Source organism: Eubalaena glacialis, chromosome 11 (genome assembly GCF_028564815.1).
Source record: "Eubalaena glacialis isolate mEubGla1 chromosome 11, mEubGla1.1.hap2.+ XY, whole genome shotgun sequence".
In the NCBI taxonomy this organism is placed as follows: Eukaryota; Metazoa; Chordata; class Mammalia; order Artiodactyla; family Balaenidae; genus Eubalaena; species Eubalaena glacialis.
The window spans coordinates 75,348,616-75,371,814 of record NC_083726.1 but is presented as its reverse complement, the minus strand read 5'-3'; the positions used below and the strand labels follow the sequence as shown (position 1 = coordinate 75,371,814).

General features: G+C 33.5%; 1 protein-coding gene across 7 annotated transcripts in view; it reads right to left on the bottom strand.

Moving 5' to 3' along the window:
* KIF21A (kinesin family member 21A) overlaps positions 1 to 23,199 on the bottom strand; it is a 174,235-nt gene that overhangs the window by 33,612 nt on the left and 117,424 nt on the right. For all 7 annotated transcript variants that reach the window (XM_061205892.1, XM_061205886.1, XM_061205888.1 and 4 more), the window contains exons 12-20: positions 14,376 to 14,466; positions 12,102 to 12,219; positions 11,536 to 11,724; positions 10,894 to 11,093; positions 9,681 to 9,788; positions 6,589 to 6,657; positions 6,279 to 6,493; positions 5,981 to 6,134; positions 196 to 390 (exon numbers count right to left, since the gene is read on the bottom strand). In XM_061205892.1, coding sequence (XP_061061875.1) covers positions 196 to 390; positions 5,981 to 6,134; positions 6,279 to 6,493; positions 6,589 to 6,657; positions 9,681 to 9,788; positions 10,894 to 11,093; positions 11,536 to 11,724; positions 12,102 to 12,219; positions 14,376 to 14,466 — 1,339 coding nt within the window. The remainder of the gene's footprint in view (positions 1 to 195; positions 391 to 5,980; positions 6,135 to 6,278; positions 6,494 to 6,588; positions 6,658 to 9,680; positions 9,789 to 10,893; positions 11,094 to 11,535; positions 11,725 to 12,101; positions 12,220 to 14,375; positions 14,467 to 23,199) is intronic.

The following is a 23,199-nucleotide window of genomic DNA, read 5'->3' as shown; positions in this document are numbered from 1 at the left end:
TTGTAAACAATAATAATATCACAAAATATGCAGAGAAATGGAAAGCAGGCAGGGAGTGGTATACATGCAAAACCTAAGAATCACATTAAACCATAGATAGACAATCCCTTCATATAAAAATTCAAAGTGTTTTTAATGAAAAAAAATACAAAAATACTTCTTATTAAGTCACTAAACATTTTTTTAGTTACAAACCTTTGCTTCTTCCATCTGCATGATGTTGGCTTGACAATCAGAAATACTGTCATTGATATAATCTATATTAGCAGTTAATGACTCCATCTCCTCATTGATGTTAACCACATTTTTATCTCCCTCTCCATTTTCCTTGACTATCTTTTCCCTTCTTTTTGAAAGTTTCTCTCGTCTTTTTGTGAGTTCTTCCCTTTGCTATTGAGAAAAGAGATTGGATTTTAAGAAATTATGTTCATCTAGGACCTTGAGAACATTATGCCAAATGAGATGAGGCAACAGAAGGGCAAATACTGCAGGATTCCACTTATATGAGGCAACTAAAAGAGTCACACTCACAGAAGCAGTAAATAGAATGGTGGCTACCAGGGGCTGGGGGGAGGAGGAAATGGGGAGCTGCTGTTCAGTGGATATAAAGTTTCAGTTATGAAAGATGAGTACGTTATAGAATTCTTCTTTACAACATTGTGCTTATAGCAAACAACACTGTGCTGTACATTTAAAACTGTGTTAAGAGGGTAGCTCTCATAGTATCTGATCTTACCACAATTAAAAAAAAAGAAATGGAGATAGCCTCATCCACCAGAGGGCAGACAGCAGAAGCAAGAAGAACTACAATCCTGCAGCCTGTGGAACAAAAACCACATTCACAGAAAGATAGACAAGATGAAAAGCAGAGGGCTATGTACCAGATGAAGGAACAAGATAAAACTTCAGAAAAACAATTAATTAAGTGGAGATAGGCAACCTTCCACAAAAAGAATTCAGAATAATGATAGTGAAGAATATCCAGGACCTCGGAAAAAGAATGGAGGCAAAGATCGAGAAGATGCAAGAAATGTTTAACAAAGACCTAGAAGAATTAAAGAACAAACAAACAGAGATGATCAATACAATAACTGAAATGAAAACTACACTAGAAGGAATGAATAGCAGAATAACTGAAGCAGAAGAACAGATAAGTGACCTGGAAGACAGAATGGTGGAATTCACTGCTGCAGAACAGACTAAAGAAAAAAGAATGAAAAGAAATGAAGACAGCCTAAGAGACCTCTGGGACAACATTAAACTCAACAACATTCACATTATAGGGGTCCGAGAAGGAGAAGAGAGAGAGAAAGGACCAGAGAAAATATGTGAAGAGATTATAGTTGAAAACTTCCCTAACATGGGAAAGGAAATAGCCACCCAAGTCCAGGTGCACAGCGAGTCCCATACAGGATAAACCCAAGGAGAAACACGCTGAGACACATAGTAATCAAATTGGCAAAAATTATAGACAAAGAAAAAGTATTGAAAGCAGCCAGGGAAAAACAACAAATAACATACAAGGGAACTCCCATAAGGTTAACAGCTCATTTCTCAGCAGAAATTCTACAAGCCAGAAGGGGGTTGCATAATATACTTAAAGTGATGAAAGGGAAGAACCTACAACCAAGATTACTCTACCCGGCAAGGATCTCATTCAGATTCGATGGAGAAATCAAAAGCTTTACAGACAAGCAAAAGCTAAGAGAATTCAGCACCACAAACCAGCTCTACAACAAATGCTAAAGGAACTTCTCTAAGTGGGAAAGACAAGACAAGAAAAGGACCTACAAAAACAAACCCAAAACAATTAAGAAAATGGTCATAGGAACATACATATCGATAATTACCTTAAACGTGAATGGATTAAATGCTCCAACCAAAAGACACAGGCTTGCTGAATGGATACAAAAACAAGACCTATATGTATGCTGTCTACTAGAGACCAACTTCAGACCTAGGGACACATATAGACTGAAAGTTAGGGGATGGAAAAAGATATTCCATGCAAATGGAAATAAAAACAAAGCTGGAGTAGCAATTTTCATATCAGATAAAATAGACGTTAAAATAAACAATGTTACAAGAGACAAAGAAGGACACTACATAATGATCAAGGGATCAATCCAAGAAGAAGATATAACAATTATAAATATATATGCACCCAACATGGGAGCACCTCAATACATATGGCAACTGCTAACAGCTATAAAAGAGGAAACCGACAGTAACACAATAATAGTGGGGGACTTTAACACCTCACTTACACCAATGGACAGATCATCCAAAATGAAAACAAATAAGGAAGCAGAAGCTTTAAATTACACAATAGACCAGATAGATTTAATTGATATTTATAAGACATTCCATCCAAAAACAGCAGATTACACTTTCTTCTCAACTGCGCATGGAATATTCTCCAGGATAGATCACACCTTGGGTCACAAATCAAGCTTCAGTAAATTTAAGAAAATTGACATCATATCAAGCATCTTTTCTGACCACAATGCTATGAGATTAGAAATGAATTACAGGGAAAAAGACGTAAAAAACACAAACACATGGAGGCTAAAAAATACGTTACTAAATAACCAAGAGATCACTGAAGAAATCAAAGAGGAAATCAAAAAATACCTAGAGACAAATGACAATGAAAACCTATGGGATCCAAAACCTATGGGATGCAGCAAAAGCAGTTCTAAGAGGGAAGTTTATAGCTATACAAGCCTACCTCAAGAAACAAGAAAACTCTCAAGTAAACAATCTAACCTTACACCTAAAGGAACTAGAGAAAGAAGAAAAAACAAAACCCAAAGTTAGCAGAAGGAAAGAAATCATAAAGATCAGAGCAGAAATCAGTGAAATAGAAACAACGAAAACAATAGCAAAGATCAATAAAACTAAAAGCTGGTTCTTTGAGAAGATAAACAAAATTGATAAACCATTAGCCAGACTCATCAAGTAAAGGAGGGAGAGGACTCAAATCAATAAAATTAGAAATGAAAAAGAAGTTACAACAGACACCATCGAAATACAAAGCATCCTAAGAGACTACTACAAACAACTCTATGCCAATAAAATGGACAACCTGGAAGAAATGGACAAATTCTTAGAAAGGTATAACCTTCTAAGACTGAACCAGAAAGAAACAGAAAATATGAACAGACCAATCACAAGTAATGAAATTGAAACTGTGATTAAAAATCTTCCAACAAACAAAAGTCCAGAACTAGATGGCTTCACAGGTGAATTCTATCAAACATTTAGAGAAGAGCTAACACCCATACTTCTCAAACTCTTCTAAAAAATTGCAAAGGAAGGAACACTCCCAAACTCATTCTATGAGGCCACCATCACCCTGATACCAAAACCAGACAAAGATACTACAAAAAAAGAAAATTACAGACCAATATCACTGATGAATATAGATGCAAAAATCCTCAACAAAATACTTGCAAACAGAATCCAACAACACATTAAAAGGATCATACACCATGATCAAGTGTGCTATATCCCAGGGATGCAAGGATTCTTCAATATACGCAAATCAATCAATGTGATATACCATATTAACAAATTGAAGAATAAAAACCATATGATCATCTCAGTAGATGCAGAAAAAGCTTTTGACAAAATTCAACACCCATTTATGATAAAAACTCTCCAGAAAGTGGGCATAGAGGGAATCTATCTCAACATAATAAAGGCCATATACGAGAAACCAACAGCAAATATCATTCTCAATGGTGAAAAACTGAAAGCATTTCCTCTAAGATCAGGAACAAGACAAGGATGTCCACTCCCACCACTATTATTCAACATAGTTTTGGAAGTCCTAGGCATGGCAATCAGAGAAGAAAAAGAAATAAAAGGAATACAAATTGGAAAAGAAGAAGTAAAACTGTCACTGTTTGCAGATGACATGATACTATACATAGAGAATCCTAAAAATGCCACCAGAAAACTCCTAGAGCTAATCAATGAATTTGGTAAAGTTGCAGGATACAAAATTAATGCACAGAAATCTCTTGCATTCCTATACACTAATGATGAAAAATCTGAAAGAGAAATTAAGGAAACAATCCCATTTACCATTGCAACAAAAAGAATAAAATACCTAGGAATAAACCTACCTAGGGAGACAAAAGACCTGTATGCAGAAAACTATAAGACACGGATGAAAGAAATTAAAGATGATATCAACAGATGGAGAGATATACCATGTTCTTGGATTGGAAGAATCAATATTGTGAAAATGACTATACTGCCCAAAGCAATCTACAGATTCAATGCAATCCCTATCAAATTACCAATGGCATTTTTTATGGAACTAGAACAAAAAATCTTAAAATTTGTATGGAGACACAAAAGACCCTGAATAGCCAAAGCAGTCTTGAGGGAAAAAAACGGACTGGGAGGAATCAGACTCCCTGACTTCAGACTATACTACAAAGCTACAGTAATCAAGACAATATGGTACTGGCACAAAAACAGAAACATAGATCAACGGAACAAGATAGAAAGCCCATGAATCCATGGTCAACTAATCTATGACAAAGGAGGCAAGGATATACAATGGAGAAAAGACAGTCTCTTCAATAAGTGGCCCTGGGAAAACTGGACAGCTACATGTAAAAGAATGAAATTCAAACACTCCCTAACACCATACACAAAAATAAACTCAAAATGGATTCGAGACCTAAATGTAAGACCAGACACTGTAAAACTCTTAGAGGAAAACATAGGAAGAACACTCTTTGACATAAATCACAGCAACATCTTTTTTGATCCACCTCCTAGAGTAATGAAAATAAAAACAAAAATAAACAAATGGGACCTAATGAAATGTAAAAGCTTTTGCACAGCAAAGGAAACCATAAACAAGATGAAGAGACAATCCTCAGAATGGGAGAAAATATTTGCAAACGTATCAACGGACAAAGGATTAATCTCCAAAATATATAAACAGCTCATGTAGCTCAATATTAAAGAAACAAACAACCCAATCCAAAAATGGGCAGAAGACCTAAATAGACATTTCTCTAAAGAAGACATACAGATGGCCAAGAAGCACATGAAACACTGCTCAACATCACTAATTATTAGAGAAATGCAAATCAAAATGACAATGAGGTTCACCTCACACCAGTTAGAATGGGCGTCATCAGAAAATCTACAAACAACAAATGCTGGAGAGGGTGTGGAGATAAGGGAACCCTCTTGCACTGTTGGTGGGAATGTAAATTGATACAGCCACTATGGAGAACAGTATGGAGCTTCCTTAAAAAACTAAAAATAGAATTACCGTATGATCCAGCAATCCCACTACTGGGCATATATCCTGAGAAAACCATAATTCAAAAAGACACATGCACCCCAATGTTCATTGCATCACTATTTACAATAGCCAGGTCATGGAAGCAACCTAAATGCCCATTGACAGACGAATGGATAAAGAAGATGTGGTACATATATACAGTGGAATATTACTCAGTCATAAAAAGGAACGAAATTGGGTCATTTGTTGAGACGTGGATGGATCTAGAGACTGTCATGCAGAGTGAAGTAAGTCAGAAAGAGAAAAACAATTATCGTATATTAACGCATGTATGTGGAACCTAGAAAAATGGTACAAATGAACCGGTTTGCAGGCCAGAAGTTGAGACACAGATGTAGAGAACAAATGCATGTACACCAAGGGGTGAAAGCCGCGGGGGGGATGGGGATGGTGATGTGATGAATTGGGCGATTGGGATTGACATGTATACACTGATGTGTACAAAATTGATGACTAATAAGAACATGCTCTATAAAAAAATTTAAAAGAAAAGAAAGAAATGATATTCATCTATTCATATACAATGCAACCACCCCCCCAAAAAAAAAAAACTTGGCAAGTATTAAATTTACCAAGGGACCAAATTTAGAAAACTAAAATTAACAGCTAAGGGAGAGCATATCTACTTTCTATTTTCCACACCTTGAGGAGCCTATTCATATCAGCCTCCATGTTGGAAATAGTCATTTTCTGCATGATGATGTCTGTGACCCTGCGTTCAAGAAGCTGCCACTTCATGCGAGCTGTCTTAGAAGTAAACACTCGGCCTGTCAATCCTTTCCTCAGATATTTTTTTCTAGAATCATATAAAAGCAGACAAACATAGTTACTTATGTGCTTATTTGATTATGTACTGCCAAATAATGAGCTGTTTTTCATTTAAGTCCAACATTCAGTAATGCAAAGATTATGTCAGGAGGAACAGAAGAATCATGTTGACCTGGTTCCATTTGTCGTGGGTGTTGGTAAGGCCTGGACTCTTGCCACAGGAATTCTCATTTTCTGCTGGGCTCCAGCCCTTGATGCATCTGTTTCTATGGTGGTTGCACTGGAACCTGTGTCCTGAACAGAGGTATCAGATGAGCTCAGCTTCCGAGTGACTTTCCCAGCCACTTTATCTGACATGGGCCTTACTTGCCGACGAAGAGCTGTAACCTGAAATAGCAATAGAGATTGACTCATGCTCTTAGTCTATAGAAATACGTCATTTATCTCAAAGCCAGAATGTTTCCTCCAAATGGTCAACTTGCCTCTTCTGTTTTGCGACGAAGAACCACTTCTTGGTTTCTTTTTTGGGCTTCTAGAAGTCTAAGTTGATGCTATAAAATAATATTGAATAAGTTAAAATAGGAAACTGAAAGATATAATACTTCCTACTCCTGCATTAACATGTTTCCCCATTCCACTGGGAACTGTAAGGGTTCTTAGCAGCATCTGAGCTAACACTCAGCTTGCATCCATTACTACAGATATAGATATTTTATTCCAATAAACACAAAGGCATACTTATATAGCCATTTCTCTCTGAAAATAAAAACTTATCTCTGTGACACATACTCTTATTTAACAAACACTAATATAGGGCTTGCTATATACAAATACTTTTCTAAATGCTTTACAAATATTGTCTCATTTCATTTTTGCAGGACATTTTGTTTCGGTTGCTGGCTAAGGCGTGATTAGGAAAAAAACACAGCTTAGAATATTTTCAATATTCTAAGAGGTATCTTACAATATATACAGTAGTTATAAACTATTTTAAACATAGGGAGAATATATATTAATTGTATTAGCACTTTATAGTAACTTTGGAAATGTTATTTCCAAATAACATTGGAAATAAATGTTTTATTGTTGGACAATAAAACAAACTGGCTACCAATTTGTTTTTTAGGTAGTCTATATGATAAAGACAATTAATTATTAATTATTTTAAGCCACTTTCTAGGGATATAATTTAGGAAATAATCTTGATCACAATAGTCTTGATCACAGATAGCCTTGATCACAAATGTCACTTCTAGGGCTTTAATTCTGTGATGTAACAAATAACTCTCTATGTTCTGTATCCCAAATTCAAACAGATGATACATCTCAAGTTTATACGCATTCTTATGTTATCAGATGGGAATTCTTTGAGAAAAGGAAGTTATCTTGTCACTGACATATCTTAATTGCCTACACAATAACAGACATAGAAGCAAAGTTAATAAATCTTTTTTTAAATGAATGAACTATCAAAAACTAAAATTAACCTATAGTTTTAAGCTTCTTACTACATTTAATTTCTTCATATTAAAAATCAAATCTCAAGCTCATTCATATTTTTTTGTATGATGTACAAACATATTTGGTTCTCTAAGTGTTCAAAGTTGAATATTACAAGAAACAATATAGACAGGAGTTGAATATGCACACAAAGCAACAAATTAAAGGGAGGAGAACATCTGAAATGGTAGCTTTGTATGTGATTAGCCAGCCTCAGATCTTTATAATAGAATAGAGACATCATATGTTGTGGATAAGATTCAAAAGTTCAATCCCAGGAGTTAATTGTTCAATATTGATCTCTCTATAAATCATATGAATTAGTAGTAAAGAAATAGGTAGCATACATTGTAAGGAAATTATTCCTGTTATCCAAAAGTTTTCATTAAAAACAAAATAAATAGCCCAAAAGTCAAAACAACCTAAATGCCAGCCAATCGAGGAATGGATTAGCAAAATGTGCTCTATACCTACAGCCATAAAAAGGAATGAACTACTGATACATGCTATAACATGGATGAACCTTGAAAACATGCTAAAATGAAAGAAGCCAGACACAAAAGGCTACATATTGTATGATCCATTTTTATAAAATGTCTAGAATAAGCAAATCCATAGACAGAAAGTAGATTAGGAGCCAGGGAGGAATGGAGAGTGATTGCTAATGGGTATGGGGTTTCTTTTTGGAGTGATGAAAATGTTCTGGAATTAGAGTGGTGATTGTTGCACAAATTTGTGAATATACTAAAATCTTGAATTGTATAGGTTAAAACAGTGAACTTTATGGCATATAAATTTTCTGTCTTTTTAAAAAAGCAGAAAAAAAAGACTAGACAATATGTTAAAATGTACTTCTACTCGATTTCAGTAGGAACGTATTGGTATAAACAAGATCTAAAATGCCCAGGAATTGAAAGTGATAAAATAGAGTGATTATTAAAATACATTAATATCCTGGGAAAATAAATAAATAAATACAGTCATAAATATGGGAGTCATCTGGCTAAAATATCTACTTTTCTATCTCATTGCTCACTATTCTCTATCCCCTTAATTTCCTCTTTACCCCCCAAAGTAGATTTCTATTTTCTAAAATATCCTGTATGTTTACGTTTTCTTCAGGGCGAATTTAGAAAAAGTTGGTGAGAAAAAAAGAACAAGGGCTGAAACCTAACTGATATTGTGGAAAGGAAGGTGATGGCTTCTTTTTTTTAAGAAAAAAATGTCATAAGAAATAACTATATTGCCAAAACTTTGGAAAGAAAAAAATCCAATCAACTATAACCTATAACCCTAATACAACCACATTTAGCATATTGATATGTATCCTTCAAATTTTTCCCTCATTGTAAACAAGCACGCATATATAAAATGTTACTTTACACTTAATGTGAAATCATAGTCATTTTTCATTTTGCTATGCAGTTTCCAAATCCTAATTTTTAATGAATGAATAACCACCTTTTAAATGGGATGAACCATAATTTATTTAACTGTTACCCCTACTGACACACATCTTAGTTGATTTTACAGTTTTCATTACTACAAATAACCCTAAAGTGAAGATTTTAACACACTGTAATTTGTCTTAGTTTAAATTACTTACTTAGTCTGAGTTCATGGAAGCAGAATTCTTGGGTCAAAGAATATGAAAATTTTTATAGCCCTTAGTAAAGCCTCTTCTAGTGAAGCATGGTTATTATTCCAGGAACATTTATAAAAATCTCTAGTGGAAGCTGTCTTTGGAACCATCTTAAAATTCCTATCTTATATAATACTGCAACTACTTCCTTGGTCTCCCTAGAAATAACCAGTCATTATTTGCCATTTTCTTCCACCTGATCATCTAGGAAATATGCCTCCAATAAAATTTATAATAATATTATAGTGTTTTTCATAAACTTTTATATGGAATTACTATAATCCACATACTATAATAAATGCCAAATTATAAAATGCTTATTTATTGTCCTTAACTGTATTTAATAAAGTTATCAAAAAATTTCTTTCATTTATTGAACAATCTTGTTGATGTACAATGTTCTTACATAACTGAGAGTTAAAGTCCACTCACATCTCTTTTACGTTGATCCTTTTTCAATTGAGCAATCTCTCTGTTTCTTCTAGACTCTGTCAATCTGGCTTTTTCTTGTTCTTCTTTCATTTGTTTCATTAAGCGAACCTAAAATATTAGGTAAATACATCTATTGTGATTACCCTATCACAATATTCATTAAATAAATCACATGTATGGAAAAATGTTCTTAGGATTCTGAATATTTAACAAGAAAAAAATGTGGAGTTTTGCTACACATTAAATGGTCAATTCTTATTTTTGTAAGATTAATATATTTATATTTCTAATACATTTCTAACATACTTCTATCAAATTGCTTAGTGTTCTATGCTTTTTATATTCAATGTCCAGCTGTTCTATAACTTGAATGATTTTTTGGTATCTAACTTATTATCAGTAGCTGTGTGACCTTGAACAAGTTACTTAACAACTCTAGACTTTGGTTTTCTCATCTATAAAATGGAGGTAATAGTTCTGTGGGATTGGATTCCTCTGAGAATTCAATGAGTTAATACCTGCACTGTGCTTATAACAGTGCCTGGCACATAGTAAGCACCTAGTTATTTTAGCTATTTTTGCTGTCATCAGCAACTACACAACATAATAATCTACTTCTTAAATCATTTCCACATTTCCTATTTTAAGGAAACAACATTGATTTTCATGCCAAAAGTTAAGAATAATCCGTTCCACCACAAAAACAATAACAGATTAGAATTCACATACTCTCTCTGGTCAAGGGAAGAAAACTTGTACTTTTCTATGCATGGGAATGATAACCACCAAATTCAAGATAGTTGTTACCTCTCAGGGAAAAGAGAATATGATCAGGAAGAGATATATAGGAAGCTTTGTGCATATCAGCAATGTTTAATACCTTAAACTAGACAGTGGATATATTGTTCATTATGTTATTATCTGTGCTTTCTTGCATGTTTGAAATATTTTATATTTTTGTTAAGTTTGTATAAGAGTTTTGTTTTGTTTTGTTTTGTTTTTAAAGTCAGAGAAGCCTTGATGACCACATGATTTTCAGCTACTCCAAAGAAAGACTTTGACTATGGATGACTTAACTGCCAAAAGGAAGTGCATCATTTCTAAGACTGGGTTACCTTTTATTGAATACAGGAAGAACCACAATAATTTTTTTTGGTCCCAAAAGACACAAGCATCACCAACATCTACCGTTAATGGAAAATATAATCAATACCTTTGTTTTTTTCATTTCCATCACATCCTGCTGTAATTTCTTCAATTGCTTTTCATATTGGGACTGATTTTTAAGCAACCTTGCATGCTCTTTTTGAGCTGTCTGAAGTCTCTGCAGTTCTTTATTCATGGCTTGCAGTTTCTTTTCATATTCAGACCTAACTTTTTTTGCTTTTTCTTCTGAGTAAGATTCCACTGAGCCTAAATGACCAAACAATATTTGTATTTGTTTGTGTGAGACACAGATTTTTATTTCACAGATTTACAACTCATGACCTTAGACAAGAACTACCTCCTAAATACAAACCTCAGGAGGCCAGGATGCCTTTCAATCACTCTGCCTTTTAATATCTACTCTTATTTAACAATTATTGAAGTTTTTATCTTTTTAATTTAAAAAAAGTTCCCAGCATAAATCAAGGCATTAAAACAATTAGCCACAACTTTGGAAAAAAAATTATTAAATAGCCTAGACAGGTACCAGCATGAAAAAACAAAATAAACAGTAATATTTAACATAATGGGACAAATTAACATTTAACGTGACTTCCAATATAATTTTTTTCTTGTAAAGGAAGACAGGATAAAAATCTATTTTGACAATTTAGTTTGAACTTTAATTTGAATTAAATATAATTCTTACCTAAGTTTTGAAGCACCTGGTCTCTTTCAAGCTGAGTGTCCCGAATTTTATGTTGCAGCATCATTAGCTTCTCTTCATACTGCTTTTTCAGCGTCTGCAGTCTTTTCTGGCTGTTTTCTAGTTCATCAATCAGCTTTTGCTTGATTGCAATTTCACAAGTAATGTTTGCTAAGTCTGCCTGATAATTGGCTATTATAAAAGAAGAAAATAAAAATTCTGGGATAGGCTATAATAAGAGCATGACAACCATCGTCTGTATCCAAGTATTCACTTGGCAGCTGTAAGGAAAATATCCTGACTATACCAAAAATTAAAAAAGGTCAAAAAGATACAGAGTGTTCACTTTGGTCAAGGACAAGAGATACCATTTGTAGCAAATAAGAATGGAAGTTACACAATGACTAAATCCAATAAGAGAAGAACATGAGCCTTGGAGGGCATATATAGGCCAGCAATTATAAAAGGTGCTTTCATCAAGGATGAAATGGAGAATGTTAAGAGTTTTCTGCCATGTTTTAAACAAGTGCCCAAAATAAATTTTTGTCCTTGTACCAAAGGACAAGTACCTTTTTCATCTGATTCGGAATCTGATTCATCAGAGCTTTCACCCCCTTCAACGTCATCTTCTTCCTCCTCCTCTTCCTCTTCCTCATCTTCATGATCACTCACTTCTTGACTTTCTTCCTAAAATGTCATTTGTGTCCATTAATAGCACAATATTGGCAAAGCAAACTGATTACCTCATTAAGAGAGACTGTGTGACAGAATTAGAACAAAAATTTTTACACTTTGTGTGGAAACACAAAAGACCCCAAATAGCAAAAGCAATCTTGAGAAAGAAGAACGGAGCTGGAGGAATCAGGCTCCTGAACTTCAGACTACACTGCAAAGCTACAGTCATCAAAACAGTATGGTACTGGCACAAAAACAAAAATATAGATCAGTGGAAAAGGATAGAAAGTCCAGAAATAAACCCACGCACCTATGGCCACCTAATCTATGACAAAGGAGGCAAGAATATACGATGGAGAAAAGACAATCTCTTCAATAAATGGTGCTGGGAAAACTGGACAGCTACATGTAAAAGAATGAAATTAGAACACTCCCTAACACCATACACAAAAATTAACTCAAAATAGATTAAAGACCTAAATGTAAGGCCAGGTACTATAAAACTCTTAGCCAAAAATATAGGCAGAACACTCTTTGACATAAATCACAGCAAGCTCATTTTTGATCTACCGCCTAGGGTAATGAAAATAAAAACAAATATAAACAAACTTAAAAGCTTTTGCACGGCAAAGGAAACCATAAACAAAACAAAAAGACAACCCTCAGAATGGAAGAAAATATTTGCAAATGAAGCAACTGACAAGGGATTAATCTCCAAAATATACAAACAGCTCATGCAGCTAAATATCAAAAAAAACAAACAATCCAATCAAAAAATGGGTGGAAGACCTAAATAGACATTTCACCAAAGAAGACATACAGATGGCAAACAAACACAAAAGCAAGTCACCTCACACTGGTCAGAATGGCCATCATCAAAAAATCTACAAACAATAAATGCTGAAGAGGGTGTGGAGAAAAGGGAACCCTCCTACACTGTTGGTGGGAATGTAAATTGATACAGCCACTATGGAGAACAGTATGGAGGTTCCTTAAAAAACTAAAACTAAAGCTACCACATGACCCAGCAATCCCACTCCTAGGCATCTTTCTGAAGAAGACCATAATTCAAAAGGATGCATGCACCCCGATTTTCATTGCAGTGCTATTTACAATAGCCAGGACATGGAAGCAACCTAAATGTCCATCAACAGTGGATAAAGAAGCTGTGGTACATATATACAATGGAATATTACTCAGCCATAAAAAGGAATGAAATTCTGCCATTTTCAGAGATGTGGATGGACCTAGAGATTGTCATATAGAGTGAAGTAAGTCAGAAAGAGAAAAACAAATATCATATAATATCGCTTATATGTGGAATCTAGAAATATGGTGCAGATGAACTTATTTGCAAAGGAGAAATAGTCACAGATGTAGAGAACAAACTTATGGTTACCAAGGAGGAAAGGGGGGAGGTGGGACGAACTGGGAGATTGGGATTGACATATATAAACTTATGTATAAAATAGATAACTAGTGAGAACCTACTGTATAGCACAGGGAACTCTACTCAATGATCTGTGTTGACCTAAATGGGAAGGAAATCTAAAAAAGAGTGGATGTATATATATACATATAACTGATTCACTTTGCTGTACAGCAGAAACTAACACAACATTGTAAAGCAACTATACTCATTTAAAAAATAAACAATAAAAAACAAACAAAATCAGAGTTAGAATTTTTCTTCCTCCCTCAATATTATGAAGTGTGCCTAGCCATATGACTTAATTTTGCCCCGGCTTCTATTATGGTGCTTTATATTTAATATGCACAATATAGTCTCAATGAATAAATGCAAAAAAAAAGAGAGAGACTGTGAGTATAAAGTACAAGAGCACAAAAATTTCACTTTTCATAAGTTAAAAATATCAATCCACAATTTTAAGGTTATTTTACAATAATTCTGTCTTAAATCAAAGAGTACTTCATCTCTCTTAGTATTCTATCACCCCATACACAATGCTTTCACAGTGCACAAGATTGTGAGTTGCTAATATTTAATAGCTCACATTTCTGAAGAAAAGAAGTCCTCATGGACACAATTTAAAATGGATGTATGATAACAAAATCTCTTTTCTACGTATAAGTTAGTACAGTTATCAGCAACCAAGAACAACCTAATCCAGGGACTAAAAATTACAAGTTTATTCTCTCATACTTACAACTTCTAATTCATTGCTTTCTCTTTCTGAAATACCCTTTTCTTCTTTCTTCTCTTGGTCAGTGTCTGTATTATCCTCTTTACCAGCCACACTAAAAAAAAAAGAAGCAAAAGTGTATGATGTTAAAGTAGAGAGGAAAATTGTTCACTTTTTTTCTCCCAGATTTTTAAAAACCATCATTATTTTTGAAAACAAACTAGAAGAGTTCATCATTTAACTTAGCAAAGTTATCATGTCTGATGCTTCAGAGGAAAATTGAAACTGCCATTCAACTCATAGTACAGTGATTTATATCAATGGAGAAAATCTTATTTTCTAGAAACACTGAGGAATAGATTATACCCTGGAGCATGACACCTGATGAGACAGCTAAGAACTAGTCACCATAACATTCAATCAACTAGAATGTAGGCAAATTAAATTCAATGGAAATATAAAATATTTTTGTTTTCTCATATAAATATATAAATTTTTCTCATCTTAATACAAAGATATAGAAACTGCATTTTTTATTAATGTCCTAATACATTTAAGAATAAATTTAAAGATCAGAATACATCTGCCCACTGTAAGTTTGTCTATACCGGCTGCATCCATCACAGTGTTCAGTCTCCCCTGGTAATAGAATAGTACAGGTTCTTTTCTCCTAGGTCATACCTGTAGCACAGGGCTATTTCTCATAATGTTCTCACAGAAATGGGTCTCTGCACATCAGAACTGTCTGAAGTTCTGCCTGACCCCTGATTGAATAGGAAATTCCAGGATCTGCCACAAGATTCACCATACAAACAAAAGCTTCCTCTTCAGGTATCAGTAGAGCAGCCCTAACTATTGATATATACTAATGTCACATAATGTTATAGCTAAACTAATTACTTCAGCCCTAGTGGCCATGAGAAAAAGAAGACTCTATAGTGAGCAAAGTTTTTACATAGTTAAATCACTCTGACCCTTCAGGGTTTAGCAACCATCATCAATTATGCACAGAAGTTACACTTCTGTTCATTAGACTCCTACATTTTATCAAGCTAAATAACATTAAGAAAGTGAACTTTAAATGAATCTACATATGAAAATTTTCTTCTTGTGCTATAGTTAACTTTTTAAATCATTAAGAATAAGAAGAATACTTGAATAAAGCAATATTCTCCAAATAAAATTCTTCTAGAAAGAGCTTAAAATTTTTATCAGAATAACTTTATAACAGCTATCATTTCTTTCAGATATTCTGCTACATTAAATAATTGCCCTAATACATGGACTTATTTTTAGCTTCTAGGCTAAAAAATTAATCTCATTTAGGCGCTGGTATTATTATTAAACTCTAATGTTTAACTCTAGGTCCCAATTCTCAAAGACATGTTTGAACTCAGAACAAGATGAACACAAATACTTTTCCTTTGTAAGCACTTTTCAGAGTTCTTAATTTATGTTTATTTAGGTAGTTATTTCTGTAATTTCTGTCTTCCCCATTAGACTGTAAGCCTCATGAGGGAAGGGATCATGTCTGTTTGGCTCAGCATTACATGCCCAGTACCCAAGGGATGTGCATAATAAATATGCATGAAGTATTTGTTAAATATATTAATCTCTATGATTGTGCATGAGCACCTCTGTTTGGAACCTCTGCCTATGTGTCTCACACACTAATTATGTTGGAGTAGAATAGTACAAATTGAAACATGCATAAAGATGCATGGAAGACGGCATATCTCTAGAGTGAGAAGAAACTACCAGTAGGAATATCAATAAAATCCTCTTAACTGGAGAGGAATCAAGTAAACTATAACAAGGTTCCGTGAGTTTGTTAAATCACTTGTTAGAGAAAAATGTTAAATATACTGAATGCCTATCTAACATCACTTGTATTATAATAGGACTGTTCATTTTCCATCATCACACATTTCAAGATGAAAATCTAGAAAGAAACTCCCCCTTCATCCAATCATCTGATTCAAAGGCCAGCACCATGTACTCAAGTAGTGCTATACTTGAGATAGGCCTAAGGCTTAAGACTAGGAAAGGAGCATGTGTTAGGAAAGATATCTCCCATCAGCATTTCTTATCCCCTCCCCTATGTAGTCTCCCTTCCTCACCTGCAACTCTGCAGCATACAATTTTTGTTATTGTCAGTTCCTTCATTACTTCAAGCTCCAATACAAATTCCCTTTTATTCAGGTTTATAGCCATACAACCACCTTGTTTCAAATACTTGACCTAACACACCCTCCTACACCCTCCAAGTCACCAGAATCCAGCTTAACAAATGTTATTTTCACTTATATATGAAGTTAACTCATGTATTATAAGCTGTTTGTGCCAATTCTGATGCAGAAAAATCAGCAGTTGTTAACTTTATATTATTAATTTACCTTTATAAATCACGTAAGGCTTAAGCTTTTAAAGTACACAATTTGATACTTTATGATTGTTGTACAGCAAATATTCAAGTTTTCTTCAATAAAGTGGGGAAATTTTATATCTAAAATAACTAAGCAGCAATGAAAAATATGTAAGTTTGCACTTTACATAGAATCAGAATCTTGGAGCTGGAAGGAACACTAGTGATCAAGTAATTTAAACCCTTTGACATTTGACAACCAAGGTCAATATTTTTGTTGACAACCAAAAAAGAAACTGTGGCCTGGTGAAGCTTATCAACTCCAGGGGACTTAAAACCAGGTGTCATGACTCCAAAGCCAGTATTCTGGAATATTGCCTCAAAGTTCAGTTCACAGACAGAGAAGCATCAGCATCACCCAGGAGCTTGTCAGATATGTAGAATCTCAGGCTCCATGTAAGTCCTACTGAGTGAGAATCTTCATTTTATCAACACCCCAGGTTATCTATATGCACATTCATGTTTAAGAAGCCCTGTCCTAGAACACCAAACAACTCTGCTTTTGTTATCTATTAGGCATCATATAAAAATTGGAGGCAAACGCTATTCATTAAGTATATTTAAAGGATTTAACTATTTTAAGGTGGGAAAATGTTTCCATTACACTACTTTAACTATGCATCTTATTATTTTGACCTTTCAAAATAGAAAATCTTTCACATTTTAATGCTCTAATTTAATTCCAATGATAAACATAATGTCCTAAATATAAACTAATTAGGTGAGTCCTAAGATGACCTACAGATAGAATTATATTTTAATTATAGAATTATATTTTAATTTAACTATATAATTAAAATATAATCCTAGAATAAATTATAGAAACTTTAGAATACTATGTAATATGTAGGATATAATTGTGGAATGTAAATTATTAAATAACTTAAAATATAATTTATGGTTTCAGCTATTTAAAGTAAGAGATTAGTTTAACTAATTGTTGCACAGTAAAAGTTCTCAAAAGGCTTATTTTTAGTAAGAAATAAAATTATAAAGTGATGCTTCTAAAATAGTTAATATTATTCTGAAACCAGTTTATTTTCTTAATCATTTTGATGGTGTAATCATGAGACGGTTAGAAAAATCTATAAAGAGACGTTCTAATAAGAAGTAAAATACTTGATACTTGGTTAAATAATCATAATACTGAATGAGTAAAATGAAAATTTTTATTATATTGGGAGTTCACAAGTAGTGCTTCTAAATTTTGCTCAAATTTCAAATGGAAAAAAAAGAGAAGATCCTGTTTTTGATGCTGACTTCAGATACATTTTAAAAGCAAAACTTGTTTTTCTAATTCAACCTTAAATATGCCTTATAAATCTTATCTGTAGTAAGGCCACAGTTTCCTTTTACTTTGTTGCCATTTTAATGTTGTTTTCCCAACAAAGATTACACAAAATAAGGAAGAGATGAGAATGAGCCCACCCATGACTTAGCATGTGCTGCAACAAAATGCGAATTCCCACCGAATTAATAATTCCCTGTCTGTTTACAAGTTTCCGAAAGGTATATTCTGAAAGTCAAAGGGTGGGGTTCTTGAGCCATTTTTAGCCATCAAAATTATGATAATCTATTCTAAATTCACATGAAATTCCTGAATTTTAATTCATATAACCACTGGCTTTTATTCTCAGAAAGTATTTTTTTATATTTTCAGTGTTTTTGTTAATTTTATAAAATCATCATTATTTTTAGGAGCACCAAGCTAATCTAGTCTGAAACAATCTATAATTCTACAGCATATATCCTTTTGAATGGCAACTAAGTATTTAAATGACATGTTAATAAAAAACCTGGGAAATATTCCAACCTTCTTTCTTCTCGATTGCTTTCCTCAAGTTTCTGTAGCCTTCAAAATCACGAGGCACAGTATTGGAAGGCCAAGCCAATGAAGGACAAACCAGACAGTAAAAAGCGAAAGTGATAAGAAGGTAAAAATGATACATGAGCTTGAAGACTTTAAAATAAATTTTAAAAGATATCATCAAAGGACAATACACAGTAAAAAGGCAATACATTTTGTATGAATAAAAAGTAAGAAAAACAAGCAGCATTATATCTAAGAAGAGTATATATAGACTATCAGTTGAAATTATTCAGCAGTAAAATGTAGAGTCTCAATTTATAAAGTTGATAAACAGTAAGAGTATTTGGATGCCACTGCTTTTTTTAACCTGAAATGGATCAATTTTCTCAGCTTCCAAAAAAAAAGCCTACTTCCAATGATATCCTCTCTTCCTTGTAAAGCTTTACAAAAGACCTTTTCATGGCATCATTAAAAGAGCTACAAAAAGTAATGCCTTTATACCATAATATGAAAATACCATTAATATTACATACTAGGATACTAATTTTTAAACTTGTTTTCTATTTCAATATACTACATGTGAACATCACTAAATCTAAAAAAAATTATATTTCAAAATTATACATGAAATGGTATTATGGTCAAATGAATATGATTGTTATGATATCAGTGGAAAACTGTAATTTTATTAACTGAAAATTAATATCACTGTACCAATTACTAGACTACCAAAAGGATATATATAAGGCAAAGGTGGCAATAAAATGGGAAATGTAGTACTTTCCATTAGTAAGATTATTTTTCAACCAGCAAAGTATGAGAAAAACTATAAATATGTATTTAAAAGCTTTAACATTTAAAGAATATTCAATACACAGAATTGGGAATCTTTACTCAATGGAATGTACTGAATACCAGTATCTCTCATGTAGACAAAAAGATAGATGTGCTAGGCTCTGATTAAGCATATAGCAATCTTGATATAGTAGACTTCTGCCTGGATTCCAAAAAAAAAAAATATTTTTTCAGAATCATCAGTATCTTAAAATGAAGAGATTGAGTCTTAGTTATGAATTATTTCATCAAGGCAGTTCTCATTTTAATTTTATAACATGATTTTTATTTGCTGGCCTGTGGTTGTTTTTCACAATCAACTTATATACTGCTATTGCAAGAAGAGACTAGCAATCTTTCTGAGAAAAAAATTCTGCAGAGTGATATTCACCAGAGATCAAAATGTCCAGTATAATGTCTAGAAAAGGGTAAGAAAGGCCATCGCCTAAGAAATCTCTGTGTTTCTAGAGTTTCAACCTGACACCACTAAATACAAATATAATGCAGTCTGATGAATGAGTGAATTTTTTATAATGCAAGTCATTTAAAGCTAGATATCCAAAAATATGGGGATTAATGTATGAATGGTAAATTTTCTTTATCCATATACACCAAAAAAAGTAAAAAAAAAAAAAAAAAAGTCTAATCTAGGCTTATACTGATGATAATGAGCTATAATGACTCAAAGGATATGGTTCCCTGGCAAAAAACCCAAATTTTCTATTTTCAACATGAAGAAATTTTGTTTACCTTACACTAGAGAGCTATATTAAAACATATGGATAATGTGAGCTAATAAGTAGATAAACTTTAGATGCCTTCCCAATTGTCTCTTTAAAAAAACACTGCAATCAATAGTTCCAAATGACAGTAGAGGGGCAGAGATATAAACTAATAATCTGATATTTCTCCATAATTTAAAGGAGTTCAGTCTTTATTTCATTTAGTTCCATTTATAATACCTCTTCCATAGTTAAATGGGGGGGGATGACAAATCTTGCTAACCATTCTAACGTTTGTGTAACTAAAAAAAATAGGCAATGTAGTCTATTCGATTGTTCTTCCTTATTTTCTTACTACCTACACTTTTGGATTGTTTTACAGCTCAACAGAAAATAAGCACAGAAAGGAAGAAGAGCCAACCTTTAAACCACACATCTTAGCAATTGGTTGTAGTTTAGATGAAGACTTTGACAAGAGGGTGAAAATTTCATGTAAAACAGGACTTACGGCATCCTCCTTGAACACAAATGTAGCTTCTGACATAAAAATGATACAGTTGCCACTCCACCAACCAACACTTAGTGTCAGAGGCCTTGTAGTCACTACAACCAAAGGCTAACAGCACAAAACAAAGTAAATTAAAAGACATGGAGCTTCTAAAGAATTTGTGGATTCAGTGGGAGAAACAGAAGTAGCTATGAGAACTGGGACAGCTGAGCAAAGCTGAACCCAAGGCCAAAGAACCTAGTGGCAAGATGGGAATAAAGACACAGACCTACTAGAGAATGGACTTGAGGATATGGGGAGGGGGAGGGGTAAGATGTGATAGGGTGAGAGAGTGGCATGGACATATATACACTACCAAATGTAAAATAGATAGCTAGTGGGAAGCAGCCGCATAGCACAGGGAGATCAGCTCGGTGCTTTGTGACCACCTAGAGGGGTGGGATAGGGAGGGTGGGAGGGAGGGAGATGCAAGAGGGAAGAGATATGGGAACATATGTATATGTATAACTGATTCACTTTGTTATAAAGCAGAAACTAACACACCATTGTAAAGCAATTATACTCCAATAAAGATGTTTAAAAAAAAAAAAGGGGTAACAAAAATCTTCCCTACACTATTTAATTTTTTTCTTCATGAGGTTGCTGCCCAAATTTTCAATAGTTGGATTAATGCTTCCTCTTGCAAAATTACAAATATCCCTAGAGGAATTTTATTAGTTATAAGTCATTTCCACTGGAATGAGTTCCTTTCTTTAGTCAGATGGCTTTGTTTCCAACTTTGAATTTAAGGAGATGAGAGAAGAAAGTAGATGATTTTGAAACTGGGAGTACTTCGGGCTAGGGAAGAATTACATGAGAACTGACCTCATAAGGGAGGAATGGATCAAGGTAGCATGGGGACACAGAAGGTCAGTAGGTAGGAATAAGAGAGAATGGCTAAGGCAGAAATTCATATTTTCCCCCAAAGGTTGGTCTACATTCATGGAAGGGAAACAAAGTTTCTTTCCCCTATTTTCCTTTTCCTACTCCCTTTTGAATTGCTCTTACCACACTATAGAATGAGTAAATATCATTTCATGTGAGTGAGTTGGGAAACCTGGACATTATGTATTTGTAACACTTTCTAGAGAAAAATTAGTTCCAAGTTCCAAACAATTTTAAATTGAACTTACTTACTATATATGCAAGGTTGAGGTAGAACCAAATTTTGCAATGTTCTCTTTGATAAATAAAATAAGTAAATATGAGGCATGTAATACAACTTAACCAGAATAAATACATCCAAACAGAAGCTACTGCCTCCATAGAGTTCCTGTAGAAGACTAATCACTAACTTCAGTAAAGCTGCTGTCATTCTAAACACTTTATTATGTTCTGTTTCAACAAAAACTCTTTATTATTTTTTGTTTCAACTGTAGCAAACCCTTTGGCTAAAATGAGAGCTTACCAATATTTTTAAAAAAGAAATTTACATTACATACAGCTAAAAGTTATTGGTGATAAATGAAATGCTTTATCAAGCTGAGTAAAATAGTACTATTTATCAGTCAAAAACCTTACAACCCTGCATTGTCACAGAAATAACCTGCATCAGAGGTATAAATTTAGGGTACCTATGATCAATATAAAAACGTCCAAAGAGCCTAGGTTTTTATTGGGATCCCTATCTGTTTTTTATTATTCATACCCAACAGGTGATTATGGTAACATCTCTAAATTTACCTCAAAAGGAAAGAGCAGAATTAGCTCATGACCTTGAGAAATATACCCTTGTTTATCCTTACTTATTATTCATGAACACAAACCACCTACACCTTTAAAAACAAGTCATACCATTTCACATTTTGACCAACTACACAACTGAATTTTACAAATAAATGATAAGTCATGTGCAGAAGTCTCATTTTCATTTCCACAGTATGTTGGGTCAAACCAGTTTTGATAATTCTGTGAACACTGTTACAGTTTTAATTGCCCTGCATAAGAACTAATCATTATATATTTCTTAATGCTGCCATAATCAGCCATCCATGAGCAACATCTTTTAAGACATTAGTGTCTAAAGAATGCAATTTCAATTGCAGTGTCTCCTAACCATAGATGTGCAACTCCTTGTTTTAATTATTCTAATCAGTCCTTTTTAACTCAAGGACAAACAGCAGAATTAATTTGGAGAGTTTAAACCTCTAATAGCTTTGGTCAACTGACTATTCAAAGAAGAAATGCCTGGTTGTCAAAATAAATTTCTAAATAAACTGAGCAAAGCAGCAGCTAGACTAAATGTCAATAGTAATTCTAAAAAGTGCACCTCCATAACAAGCTATTTGACAAATAAGATATCTTTTCCCCCTTTGGAATATCTAGCCAAAAATGCTTAAAATTAATTTGACTGGTATGTTCAAAATATATTCTACGTAAGTAATTTGACTGCACCATAGAATCAATATGTAACCATGTAAACAATTTATGAGGTTTTAACCACTCACAGATTACAAGTGGTCATATTTTAATTTTCCTCCTCTTCTTTGCATCCAGTTGATTTCAGAGGG